Here is a 14,245-nt window from a genome sequence, read left to right on the forward strand (position 1 = left end):
TTCCGGCAAATCACATTACAGCAGAACACAAGCAATGAGTAATTCTACTGACAGCGCGTGGCCTCACAACCTTTTTGGTTATTAGGAGCCTGAGTTTTCTTGCAGCACCAGACACTAAAACATTTCAAGAGTTGATAGATTTAGTGAAGGTTTGTTTCAGACCCAAGCCTGCTCTCATTCTGAGACACCATCGGTATTACTTGACAGTTTGAGAACCTTTCAGGGAAATCCGTATCAGAGATTTGGTTCAGACAACTGACAGAGGAATATGATTTTGGTTTAACCCTCAGTGAGATGCTGAGACACCGTTTGGTGTGTGGGCTTTATGAGGTGACCATGCAAAAGCACTGACTCGCTGAAGCCCAACAGGACTTCAAACAGGCACTACAACTGGCTTTGTGGTTAGAAAATACAGCAAGTGGAGCTTGAGTTACAGGGTATGTTGGTGGAAGTGGACAGTCTCACCAGGTCGACTGAGCTTGGGAACACCACATGAGGGAAGGCCATTGCACAGCCTCACTCAGGACATATCCTGAACAGAGGGACCCTTGGACAGCCCACAGCAAAACCCCAAAACAAAGCCAGGCCTCGGACAACCAGTTGATGTTTTCTTCTTGATCCGGCCTGGTAGACCATTGTAGTCACAGCCAGTAGGTGGACCCGAGACGGCAAAGGGTCCCACTTGACCTGAATTGAATAAGAACTCACAGGACGTTATCCAGGAGAGTGCACACACTGGAAAGTTCACCAACAGCTGGTTAGGAACAGTTAAAATGCTCCATCATCTCCAAATCAGAACCAATCAAAATAAAGGTCGGGTTAAATGGTCACCCAGTTCCAATGGAGGTCCATACCAGCGCGGCTGAATCAGTGATTGTGGAACCAGTCTTTACCAAAATTCCCTCAGGACTCTAACCCTTAAGTCTGTGTAAGATCTCGGCCAGGCTGAGAGCCTGTACTGGGGACCCTTTCCAGATTAAGGGTACAACTTCAGTTCCAGTCTTTTCTGAGAAGGAGCTGGTTCAGTTCCCACTGATTGTAGTAAAAAGCCCAGACCCAAGCTTGATAGGACAGAACTGGTTGAGATTCATTGAAAAAAGATCCCGAGGCTCCTTCATCTGCACCGGAGCATAAACCTTTCCTTGGGTTGGTGGATTATTACAGAACGTTCATCCACAACCTGGCCTCCATTCTGGCATCCTTCCATCTTCTATTGAAAAAGGGTCAGCCTTGGGAATGGCCTTGGAGCTCAGATGTTGCCTTTAGGGAAGTAGAGAAGCAGCTGTCATTGTCTCAGGTATTTGCTCACTGCAATCCCAAGCGAGATATGGTGCTGATGTGTGATACCTCCCTGTGGGGTATCAGGGTAGTGTTGGGCTCACTGGAGGGCCAATGGAGAGGAACGCTCGATAGTGCATGCTTCCTGGAATTTGGCTAATGCTGAACGAAGATACGCCCAGATAGAGAAGGAAGGTTTTGTGGTCACCTTTGATGTGAGAAAGTTCCACCTGTACCTTTCCGTGTGTACATTTGTAATAGGAACAGACCACAATCCCCTGCTAGGGCTACTTAAAGAGGACTGGGCCATGCCGCCCAGACCTTCAGGATGAATACAGTGGTGGGCTCTTATTCTGAGGCAGACAGTGACAAGTTACAACCCTGTCCGGGAGGCCAAGTGGGAAATGCAGATACATTGAGGCACCTCCCACTGGCCAGTGGTTCCACCACAAGAAGAGTCTGTTCTGGTTTTAAACTTTCTGGACACCCTTCTGGTCACCACCGAAAATATCAGATTGTTGCCACAAAAACATCCCGTCCTGGCAAAACAAACACAGCTGGTGGTGATAGTGGAAAGAACCCATCACCAGAATTGAAACCTTTCTGGACTCAGTGAGACCAGATCACCATAAAGGGTGGCATATTGTTATGGAGAGCAGGAGTGATTGTCCCGAGTAAAGGTCATTGACAGATACTGGCTGAACTCCACCGGGGTCATCCAGGGGATTCCAAAATGAAGATGTTAGTGAGAAGTTACATCTGCTGGTCAGGATTGGATGATGACATAGCTGCATTGGTGGGGCAGTGCCCAGAGTGCCAACAAGGACACAAATTACCACCAGCAGCTCCCCAACATTTGTGGGAATGACTGGGTAAACCCTGAACTCAGTCACACGTCTACAACGCCAGCCCTTTCACACACTCCGTGTTTTCAGTCATTGTGGATGCTCATTTAAAGTGGTTGGATATGCACAGAATCCATTTGTTCAACACGGGGAAAACGATTGGAAAGGTGCAAGCATCCTCCACAATGCATGGACTCAAGGGAATGTTGGTCACAGACAACGGCCCATTATTCCCAAAGCTGAGTGGCATTAGGCAGGAAGGGACAGCCCCATACCATCCACTGTCCAATGGTCTGGTGGAAAGTGCAGGGCAACCTTTGAAGGTAGGCTCAAAGAAACAGCCATACAGCTTCACGTGATACCAAACTGTCCCAGTTCCTGTTTGATATCAGACCACCCCTCACCCAGCTCCAGGGACAGCTCCAGCAGAGTTGCTAATGGGGACAAGATGCTGCACCAGGTTAAACCTGATCTTCCTGGATCTGGGCAGGGAGGAGGGTAAAACAACATCAGGAACATCAATGCTGGACACAAGAGTCCACTCAGCGAGAGAGACAGTTTACCAAAGGGGATGAGGTAGGATTGTCAAAACCACAGGAATGACCCTGCGAGGGTAAGAGGCTTGGTCAATGCAAGGGCAGGTCCCATAAAGTTCAGGAAGGTGAGGCGGTCCGGAACAAGCATGTGGATCACATGACAGCTGCAACCATGTAACTGGGGCAGGAACAAACTGTACCCAGCCCCTCAGAACGTCCAGCAAGGCTGTCAGAATCCATGGGGTTCACCCACTTCACCGAACATTGAAGAAACCTCTGAGGATGAGATGGCCATGACAGATGTTACAGCCTTGATGCGCTTATCGTCTGATGAAGATGTAGAATATGAATCCTGGCTGAGACACTCCGGGTACAGTAGGTGGCCCACAGAATGTACATGCTGCCAATATCCGAGGCATTGTCAGGGGAACTGTATCTGAAGCAAAAATATCCCAGGAGAAGGTACAGGAGAAAGAACAGGCCTCTGGCCCAGGTCTCAGAGGGAAAGGATGTAGTGACTGGAACAAGGTCAGTCAGGTGGATATCCTGGAATATGAGTTCCCTGATTGGGGCTGTTAATCTGGTCCAATCAGGGGGCCCTGGCTGACAGATACAAACAGAGTGTCAGGGGTTCCACTCCCTCGAGGAGCCAGCTCTGAGCTTGCTCGGTCAATGTCATGGATTATGTTTGTGTTGGTGACTTGATGACGGGGTTCCAGCCTTGGTGGAGTTATTTCAAAGACGGAGCTGAAATGGGGGGAATTAAGGCTTATTTTCAAATTCCAACATATTAGTATCAGCCCCACAGTCCAGTGTTGTTGAAGGACCAACGTGAGAAGTTCGATGGGAGGTATGGACCCGACAGACCCACAGGTACAGAGTCACCAAGCTCTCCATTTGAAACAGAAGCTGCTCCAGGTCAGTAATTCCTTTTCTGCAGTGGGCCCCATTGCTAAAGAGATCCTCATGAAGCAAGGTATTGATGAAGCTTCAGCCAGTTCCAGTCAGTGCCAGCAGCCTTTGATGTTTATTGCAGTCCTGAGAATGTCATTGTTGTGTGTGATTGGTCCGGCCAGATGTCCCAGCAAACAGCCACCTTGTCTCTCCCAAAGATTTATTTAGTGTCACTAATTCATGCGAAGATGCAGCATTGAGAGATAGTTTTGTTTGAACTCTGAATGGTATAATCTGTCAGTTCCTACAGTCAGAGCAAGGGCTGCCCTTTGTACAGGAGAGCCAGAGTACAAAGCAGGCTGGGCTTGAAGTTAACACCATGATGTTGTGGGTAAATCACCACAAGTTCCCTTTAATTTAGCAACTGATTCAGAAATATCACAATCAAATACTGAATTAATTCCTTAAACTTTACTGCATGTAGCGACCAAAATAAGTCCCCTCAAGTAAGTTCAGCCTCACAACCCAACTTCACTATGACCCGATTAATGATGGCATTTAACACCGACTCCAACCAACAATGTCTCTCTCTGGAGGTTCAGGATTCCATGTCTGTGCAATATTGCTCTTCTGTTACTGAAGAATCCTGAAGATGAAATCTTAAAGCTTTTCCAGTCCTTCAAGTTTCCATCATTGATGATCCTTTAGATTCTTCCATCCACAATACTGACTACTGTGCAGACTGAATTCTTATCAAAAGTAGCTTCCCTGCTCCTGTTACATTTACATTTGGCTGTCTGTTTGAAGACACAACTTTCCTGCAATTAACTCCTTCAGTTCTTCTGCAGGGCAATCATTGGGCCTTGGGGCAGAAGGCAGCCAGTTACCCAGCAGTTATTCAAATGGTTTTTGTTATGTCACAAAGATCGGTGCAGGTGTGGGAGAGGGTTGTCACAGGATACAGTGGGAGATCGATCGGTCACAGATATGAGCGGAGCAATGGTCAATGGAGTTGAATCTGGGTAAGTGTGAGGTGATGTACTTTGGGTGATCAGATGTTAAGGAAAAGTATATGGTTAACAGCAAGACCCTAAACAGCATTGATACAGAGAAGGATCTTGGGGTTGAAGTCCATAGCTCCCTCAAAGTGGCCACACAAGTAGCTCGGGTGGGAAAGAAAGCATATGACCATGCTTGTCTTTATTCCTCATGGAGTGAATACAAGATTCGGGACGTCAAGTTGCAGCTTTACAAGACTTTGATTCAGCCACATTTAGAATGCTGCATTCAATTCTGGTCAGCACATTGCAGGATGGCAATAATGGAGGCTTTGGACAGGGTGAAGAAGAGGTTTATCAGGATGCTGCCTGGGGTAGAGGGTATGAGCGAGAGGGAGAGAGTAGACATACTCAGGTTGTTTTCTCTGGAGCAGCAGAGGCTGAGGGAAGACTCGATGGAAGTCTATAAAATGGTGAGATGCATAGATACAGTATCATTCAGAATCTTTTTCCTCAGAGTTGAAATGTCTAATACTCATGGGCATGGTTATAAGGTGAGAAGGGGAAAGTTGAAAGGAGATGTGAGAGTCATGTATTTTTCACAGAGAGTGGGAGGAGTCTGGAACATGCTGCCAGGGGTGGGGGTGGAGGCAGATCCATGGGGCCTTTCAGAGACTTTTAGATAAGCACATGAATAGGCAAGGAATGGAGGGAAATAGCACAAGGACAGGCAGAAAGGGATTAGTTTAATTTGGCTTCATGTTTGGCAAAACACTGTGGGCCGAAGGGCCTATTCCTGTGATGTACTGCTCTATGATCATGAAGTGGGGGGTGTTAGTGTTGGACTGGGGTGGACAAAGTTAAAAATCACACAACACCAGGTTATATCTGATGAAGGATCAGTGCTCTGAAAGCTCAGACTTCCAAATAAATCTGTTTGGCTATAACTTGGTGTTGGGTGGTTTTTCAGTAATATTTCATGCTCGTTCTTGCAAGAAGATTGAGCTGAATTGTAATTGGATTCCAGATGGGTGCCCTTACTGAATCAGTGCATTTACGATGAACACAATTGCCCCTGGCAGGGCAACACAATCAAAGAATTAAACTTCATCCCCAAAGTGAAAACCATTTGGTGGCAGTCATTTTGTTTTCTTGTTCAGTGTAATTTGAATTGAAAATGGTAAGGTTTCATAGAAACATGAAGAATAGGAGCAGAGTAGGCCATTCGGCCCTTTGAGCTTGATCTACCATTCAGTATGATCATGGCTGTTTGTCCCCTCATCTACATCATGAATATATATTGTGAATAACTGGGACCCAAGCATCACTCCATGTGGTACCCCACTACTTACCGCCTGTCACTTAGAAAAAGACCGATTGATTCCTGCTCCTTGTTTCCTGTCTGACAACCAGCTCTCTATCGATGACAGTGCACGACCACCAAACCCACACACTTTAATTTCACATTAACCTCTTCTGTGAGAGCGAACCAAAAGCCTTCTGGAAATCCAAGTAGACCTCATCCACTGGATACCCCCTTAATAACTTTTCTAGTTAGATTCTCAAAACCTTCCACTGGATTTGCCAAGCACGGCTTCCCTTTCCTTCATCTACAATGACTCAGTCCAGTCATCTCACTGCTTTCTAATGCACTGTTATTAAATCTTTCCAAATGGACTCTAGCATTTTGCTAAATCCTGCTGTTAGGCTCCCTCCTCTATAAATCCCTGTTTGCTCTCTTTGTAATATACTGGGTTAAATTAATAACCCTCCCATCCATTGGAACTGTTCCAGAGTCGAGAGAATTCTGAAAGATGCCCACCAATGCATCCACTATTTCTCAGACCACTTCCTTAATTACTCTCGGATGGAGATTGTCAGGCCCTGGGCAGTTATTTATCTTCAATCCCATCAGTTTCTCCAATTGTTTTCCTTCAGTTCCTCCCTCTCACTAGATCCTGATTCCCTCAACATATTTCAAATGTTATTTATGAAAATCAGACCAAACTCTGTATTTAAATGGTCTGCCATCTCTTTGTGCCCCATTATAACTTCCCTCTTTCTGATTGTAACTGATATACTTTTGTCTTCAATCATCTTTTTCTCGGCAATATCTCCACAAGCTTCTACATTCAGTTTGTATCTTTCCCACTAGCTTACTCTCATATTCTATGTTCCCTCTCTTTATCAATCCTTTTGTCCTCCTTTGTTAAATTCTAAACTGGGCTCCCAATCCTCAGGTCGGCTGTTTACTTTATGCCTGTTCTTTGGATCTAATGATATCTATAATTTCCTTTGGGAGCCATGGTCAGGTCACCATTCAGGCCACCATTTTATTGCATTGCCAGGCAGGAATGGAAATTGTTGCAGTTCCTCAGTGTTCTGTAAATGTTTGCCATTGCCTATACACCATCATTACTTTAGGTAACATTCCCCAATTTGATCATAGACAGCACATGCTTCATACTATCACTGTTTCCTTTATTTAGATTCAGGACCTGAGTCTCAGAATCAGCTCCGTTACTCTCCATCTGAGTGAGGAATTCTATCGTGTTATGATCACTCTTTCCCAAGGGGCCTCTGACATTATCACTTCCAATTATTCCTTCCTCATTCCACAATACTCAGTCGAGGATGCCCTATTCTCTATTTCGTTCATCAACACATTGATCTAGAAAATCATCTCGTAAACACACTGGAATTCCTCTTCCTACAGCATTGTTACTGACTTGATTTGCCCAATCCATCTTCAGATTAAAGTTACCCTTATTTACCATGTACCTTTATTTCCTGTTTCCATGACTTCCTGTTTAATGCCGACTTTACCATGACATTGTTGTGGTATAGACAACTCCCACTATCGTTTTATGTCCCTAGGTGTTTGTAAGCTCCACCCATACAGATTCCATTTCATTGGAGCCATTATCCTTCATTACTATTGTGTAAATTGCTCTTTAACCAGCAAATGTTCCTCTCCCTCCTTTTCCCTTTTTGTCTGTTCTATCATTTGTTTTTGTCCTGGTTTCCCTCTCTGTCTCCCTGGATAGGTTCCCATCCCCCTGCTATTTCAGTTTGAATCCTCCCCAACCAGACTGGGAAATAATCCCAGCAGGACATCAGTAACAGTCCAGCACAAGTGTACACCATCCAGACTGTACAAGTCCCACCGCCCCCAGAATTCTCCAATGCCCCAGTAATCTGACACCCTACCCCTCACACCATCTCTCCAGCCACATATTCAACTGATGTATCCTGCTATTTCTACTCTGACTTGCACATGGTATTGGGATCAATCCTGAGATCACGGCCTTTGACAATGTCCTTTGTAACTTGTTTCCTAACTCCCCACATTCTAGTGAGTTTTGAGAAGATTTGTAACTCAGATTGAGGTTCTGGATGGAGGATTGCCCGCTGAGCTGGAAGGTTCATTTTCAGATGTTTCATCGCTGTACTAAGTAACATCATCAGTGAACCTCTGGATGAAGCTTCACCTGAAGGCTCACTGATGATGTTACCCAGTACGGTGACGAAACATCTGAAATCGAATCCCAATATTCTGCTTGTATGACCCCATTCCATTTTTTAACCCATGATGTTGATATCTGTGCAGTCTACAACCATTGGCTGTTCACCCTTCCACTCCAAAGTGTTCCTCCTCTCCAATACAGCAGAGCCAACCACGGTGCAACAGATTTTAGAGTCACTACGTTCCTCTGAGAGGCCATTACCCCCAGCAGGATCCATTGTGGGTCTATCTGTTTTGCAGGGGGATAGCCACAGGGGATTCCTGCACTTGCTGCATCGTTCTGTGACTCGGCCCGGTGATCAACTATTCACTTTCTCACTTTGGAGTCTAAGCCTGTGATGTGACCATCTCTCTGTACGTGTTATCCTCGATACCCTCAGCCTCCCAGATGCTCCACAGTGTCCCCAGTCTCTGCTCCAGCTCTGAAACCCAGGCTCCCTTCCAGTAGCTGCAGCTGGAGCCACTTCCTGCACATGTTCTGGTCCCACTTTCCCCACAGAGCAGGAGGAGCACACCACAGCATTGAGATCTACTCCCATGACTTTCTGCTTAATTAGACCCTCAGATTGTCTGTAAAATCAATAACGCTGATTTTTTCCAGGTTCTTCTTCTCTGGGCCACAGCACTATTGCACTTGTAAACTATAAACCCAAAATAAAGACGTTAAGTGATAAAAATAAACTAAACGCTCACCCAACTGTATTCAGTAAATCAACTGCTTCTTCTTGCCCCACATGACTATTTGAATCTTCCCAGAGTGCCTCACTATGATGCTGACTGTGGGACACCCTTCCCAGAGTGCCTCACTATGATGCTGACTGTGGGACACCCTTCCCAGAGTGCTTCACTATGATGCTGAGTGTGGGACACCCTTCCCAGAGGGCCTCACTATGATGCTGACTGTGGGACACCCTTCCCAGAGTGCCTCACTATGATGCTGACTGTGGGACACCCTTCCCAGAGTGCCTCACTATGATGCTGACTGTGGGACACCATTCCCAGAGTGCCTCACTATGATGCTGACTGTGGAACACCCTTCCCAGAGTGCCTCACTGTGCTGCTGACTGTGGGACACCCTTCCCAGAGTGCCTCACTGTGATGCTGACTGTGGGACACCCTTCCCAGAGTGCCTCACTGTGATGCTGACTGTGGGACACCCTTCCCAGAGTGCCTCACTGTGATGCTGAGTGTGGGACACCCTTCCCAGAGTGCCTCACTATGATGCTGACTGTGGGACACCCTTCCCAGAGTGCCTCACTATGTTGCTGAGTGTGGGACACCCTTCCCAGAGTGCCACACTATGATGCTGACTGTGGGACACCCTTCCCAGAGTGCTTCACTATGATGCTGACTGTGGGACACCCTTCCCAGAGTGCCTCACTATGATGCTGAGTGTGGGACACCCTTCCCAGAGGGCCTCACTATGATGCTGACTGTGGGACACCCTTCCCAGAGTGCCTCACTATGATGCTGACTGTGGGACACCCTTCCCAGAGTGCCTCACTATGATGCTGACTGTGGGACACCCTTCCCAGAGTGCCTCACTATGATGCTGACTGTGGAACACCCTTCCCAGAGTGCCTCACTGTGCTGCTGACTGTGGGACACCCTTCCCAGAGTGCCTCACTGTGATGCTGACTGTGGGACACCGTTCCCAGAGTGTCTCACTGTGATGCTGACTGTGGGACACCCTTCCCAGAGTGCCTCACTGTGATGCTGAGTGTGGGACACCCTTCCCAGAGTGCCTCACTATGATGCTGACTGTGGGACACCCTTCCCAGAGTGCCTCACTATGTTGCTGAGTGTGGGACACCCTTCCCAGAGTGCCTCACTATGATGCTGACTGTGGGACACCCTTCCCAGAGTGCTTCACTATGATGCTGACTGTGGGACACCCTTCCCAAACTGCTTCATCGTAATGCTGACTGTGAGACACCCTTCCGAAACTGCTTCACCGTGATGCTGACTGTGGGACACCCTTCCCAAACTGCTTCACCGTGATGCTGACTGTGGGACACCCTTCCCAGACTGCTTCACCATGATGCTGACTGAGGGACACCCTTCCCAGAGTGCTTCACCGTGATGTTAATGATACAATACTCATATCTGACGATTTCAGTTGAGTGTCCTTGTGAGTGATGAGCAGTCTTTATCGAGATGAATGATGATCTTCCCTTTGCTCCATGCTCCCTTTCCTGTTGCTGTCCTTGCACCTTCAGTGACCTGTCAGTCTCCACCGTTTCTATCCTTCCCCTTTATAGAACCATCAACGTTCCCACTTTACCCTCAGAGCCCATGGTTCTGTGAATTGCGATGCCCTCGTTGGCCATACACCTCCTCCATGTTGTGGCTAAAGTAGTAGCACCTTGTGAAAACCATCCCTCCCTTAGCTTTCCATCCCATTCCATGCTTCAAGAAATTCCAGCCTTCCATTTTGAATTTCCTCCTTTCACTCCCACCATTCCCTCATCAACCCAATCCAATGAACCTGATCCTCAGACCTGAGATTCCTGCTTTCCCCAGGAGTCCATGGAAAGGACCCTGAAAAGCCCCTGACCATTAATACCCAAACCTCCAGCTCGGACCATGTCCGAGTCCCCAGAGTAACTTGGGCAGGCCAGCCTCGAATGAGAGCCAGCCCAAAGACAGGTGTCCCCACAGCACCCCAGCTGATATACCTGTGATCTCCAACCTGCTTGAACTTTACCTCAGGGCTGTTCCTGGCCTGGTCCCTGGACTGCATGGATCCCCACATTCTGGGAGACTGTGCCCAAGCCCCTGGACTGGGATTAGATGAGCTCCTTGACACATAGTCCCCTTCACTCCACTAAGGACTGGTCCCTCTGACCTTTAGACAGAGCCATGTGCTTGAAGCCCATGCAAATTGTTGCCACATAAGCTGCTGCCACAAGCTCTCGGTGTGAGATTGACAGAGCCCAGTGCTGTACAACAACATGTCCAGCCCCTTGACTGCTCAGTGCTCCCAACAATGGCACGCTGCCTGCCTCTCCCTCTGCTGCTAAAAAGCAATGCAGGCCACAGAGCCTCCAAGTCAGTGCAAAAAGTGTCAGTTTGAATGAAATGGCAGAATACAGTGTGCAGGCTCATTTTTACTGGGTTGATGAACTTGAATTAAAACATTTGAACTAAGCCCCTTCACTACATCACCTTTTAAACATTGTTTTTAACTTCAAGTTGTTCACACTTACCCGACTGAAATGTTCCCCTCACATTGCCCCAGGATTCTGTTGGTCAGTAACATTGCATAGCGAGCATCATTTAGTTTCAATTGTCCTTTCCTTGTCAGGTCAGTCAATTTGTTTTTCTGATTTATGCAATCAGCCAATGGGGATTCTAATAGGAAAGATACCGGTAGAAAGAAGAGGGAATCTCAACATTTCAATATCAGGAAAGTATGTCAAACTTTGAAATGTTATGTCCATGTGTTTGCAAATTGCAGCTTGATGTAAAAAAGGCTTTGTGTACACACATCTCCATCTTTGTGTTGAACTCTGTCCTGAACAATACAATTAAAATTGTGAAACACTAACAGGAAATGTTGGAACTACCCAGCAGGCCTGCAGCATCTGGGGAGAGGGAAACTGAATGGACGTGGTAACTCAGTGATGTCCAGCCAGATCTTTCTCCCGAGTGAAAGGTCCCGCATCAGAAACAGGAACAATACAAGGAAAGGAGAAAGGAAGCTTGGGACTGGGAAAGGAAATCACTTGTGGTCCTGGTAGAGCATCGGGAACATTAAACTCTCAACATGGGTCCTGATAAATAGCTGAAATCTTTACATCTGTTGTGATTATTATCAATCATCTAATTTACCAAAAACCTTTCAGTTTTATCAGATTACAATTGAGTCTGGTTAGAACAGACATTGGCAAATCTAGCTGGACAGGAACTAATATTCCTGGAATACTGGGAGAAGTTTACCTGTGAGAAATATACTCTCAAGCTTAAAGAAATGCATATTCCACAATCTGGGTTTAAAGCCATCGATCCTTTTCATTAAGCAGGTCATGAAATTAATTGTGTTGTGACATACAATTAACATTATCTACAGAATACAGGTGTTGTTTTTAGTGCTCATCTGGTGCTCCATAATATAGCCCAGGCCTCCCATCTCCCCCTCCCCATTGACTGGGGACATCTCTGAAGACAGGGAGCAGCACACACCCCCCACTCACACTTTCCTCCTCCTGTGGTTGGAGGAGAAACAGAGAAAGCCTGGGCCTATGTTTCTATTTTATTCTTTATCTGTGATAAATAGAGTCATCGAGTCACATATCTATGATTCACAATGTGTCAGTTATTATTCTACTCACCCCATGCTCCTTCAGATCCAGTAAATTCCAAATAAGAAGCATTTTCCATGTGAGCTGGACTGAAGTCTGACTGATTTATGTAAATAAGGTCTCTCAGCAACGGTGAACTCTTGTGTGAACTGCTATTGGTGAGAGTGAAATGTTGACAACATTCCCCTCTAGTGGACATGGCAGTTGGATACGACTTTCCAATATCACCACGGGTTATGTAGAGTTGGCCAACGGATCCTTTCCAGGTGATGCAGATTTCTGATAAAGCTGCAGGTGTCGGTGCTGCAGGATCTTGTGTCCAGGAAGATGAACCATTCCCAATGAGATGAGCTTCTATTTCTAAGCCTGTTTTCTTTCCAGACACTTTCAATGAACATGGGTCTGGGCCAATGTAGTGATGAAATTTATTAATGTGACTGTTCAGGTATCCACAAACTGTAAACTCAGCACCAACGATTGCTGCAAATATAATCACAAAGTAAGCATTAATCAACACCTGAGAAGTCTTCTCAGAAACTTTTAAAATCAATACTGTGACTTTGCTGGAAAATTGAGGGAACTCCCACACCAATTGCATTATCAGGAATTGATAATCAGTAACAACAACAACTTTTTTTTCATACCACCTTTAGAGTAATAAAATGTTGCAAGGCCCTTCAAAAGTGGGTTCTCAAACAAAACTTTGATGCCATTGTAAGGTCTCAATAGTATTTGTAAAACACAGGCTAAAATATTAAAACATTTTGCTGGTTAGAATTATATAAGGATGGAGTCAAGAACTGGGTGAAGAATAGACAGTGTCTGTGTCGTAAGTAATGTTGTAATATGTTGTATAAAGCTGGGAGTTGGCTGTAACCCAGGTGAGTTGATTTTACATTTTATGATGATCAGACTCACTGTCCTTGTATACACATGAAAATATACAACTGTTTGACCTGTTTCCTCAATCCTCCATCAACTTATCAAGTTGTGTGATAAAATAAGGCCACAGTCAAAGGCTTTGAGCTTGCCAACACTGAGATGGAGGAAGTTATAGCTTTTACAAACCAGAACCCTGGAAAAGGGATCAGGCAATGTAAAGGCAATAGGTAGTACCGAACAGCAAAGTGACAGTGTGAGTTTAATCTGTAACTTTGATGAAATGAGCTTGCCTGAGATTTTGCACTGAAAGGTGATCGCATTTTCAGAGAGTTCACAATATTCCCTCCTCCTGCCGTGTCTGTTCCCTTCCTCAGCCTGAGCCTGTCACCAAGGAAGAAGGTCAGGAACAGAATCTCGTGTCATATCCTGCTCACTGAGGAGACCTTTCACCAAACTGAATGACTTCGCTGCTGGAGAGTTTATTGGACTTTGACTGGAGGAAGTTTCAGGATTCAGGAGGATAAATGTACTTTTCCAATTTTTTATTCCGTTTTTGAACTTTTTATAACGAGTTGTGTGAAGGGAACCAGCTCCCTGTTTTCTCACTCCTATTAGTCAGCTGCAAAAACATTTTATTTATTTTGTTCAGCTTACAGTGATGATCTTTCAACTTCAACCAAGTTCACTACACAATGCAAGAGCCCATTTTCAAGCCTTTCTTAAATGAAAAGGGACTTTTATGACTCACTTGATTCAAGAACCAATGATTAAAATGAACAGACGCACACATACACAGAGGGAGGAAGTTCAAAATAGACAGTGGTAAAGGCAGTGAGAATAATGTTGATGTGGCCTTAGACACCTTGGGGTGTTACTTCTTAACCTGAAATCAGAGTTTAGTGACTTTTATCCTCAACAGTAACAGAATCTGTCGATCTTTGAATTCTTGGTGAACAGTTGTTTCTCAAATTTACTTTTTCAC

The 14,245-nt window shown here is 45.7% G+C and overlaps 1 protein-coding gene across 1 annotated transcript in view; it reads right to left on the reverse strand.

The window, feature by feature from the left end:
* LOC140453126 (uncharacterized) overlaps nucleotides 1-12,531 on the reverse strand; it is a 92,696-nt gene extending 80,165 nt beyond the window's left edge. Inside the window, exons 1-2 of the mRNA XM_072547536.1 lie at nucleotides 12,412-12,531; nucleotides 11,287-11,431 (exon numbers count right to left, since the gene is read on the reverse strand). Coding sequence (XP_072403637.1) covers nucleotides 11,287-11,431; nucleotides 12,412-12,460 — 194 coding nt within the window. The 5' untranslated portion in view covers nucleotides 12,461-12,531. The remainder of the gene's footprint in view (nucleotides 1-11,286; nucleotides 11,432-12,411) is intronic.
* Between the last annotated feature and the right edge of the window lie 1,714 nt (nucleotides 12,532-14,245).

This window comes from Chiloscyllium punctatum, chromosome 26, assembly GCF_047496795.1.
Source record: "Chiloscyllium punctatum isolate Juve2018m chromosome 26, sChiPun1.3, whole genome shotgun sequence".
Taxonomy (NCBI): Eukaryota; Metazoa; Chordata; class Chondrichthyes; order Orectolobiformes; family Hemiscylliidae; genus Chiloscyllium; species Chiloscyllium punctatum.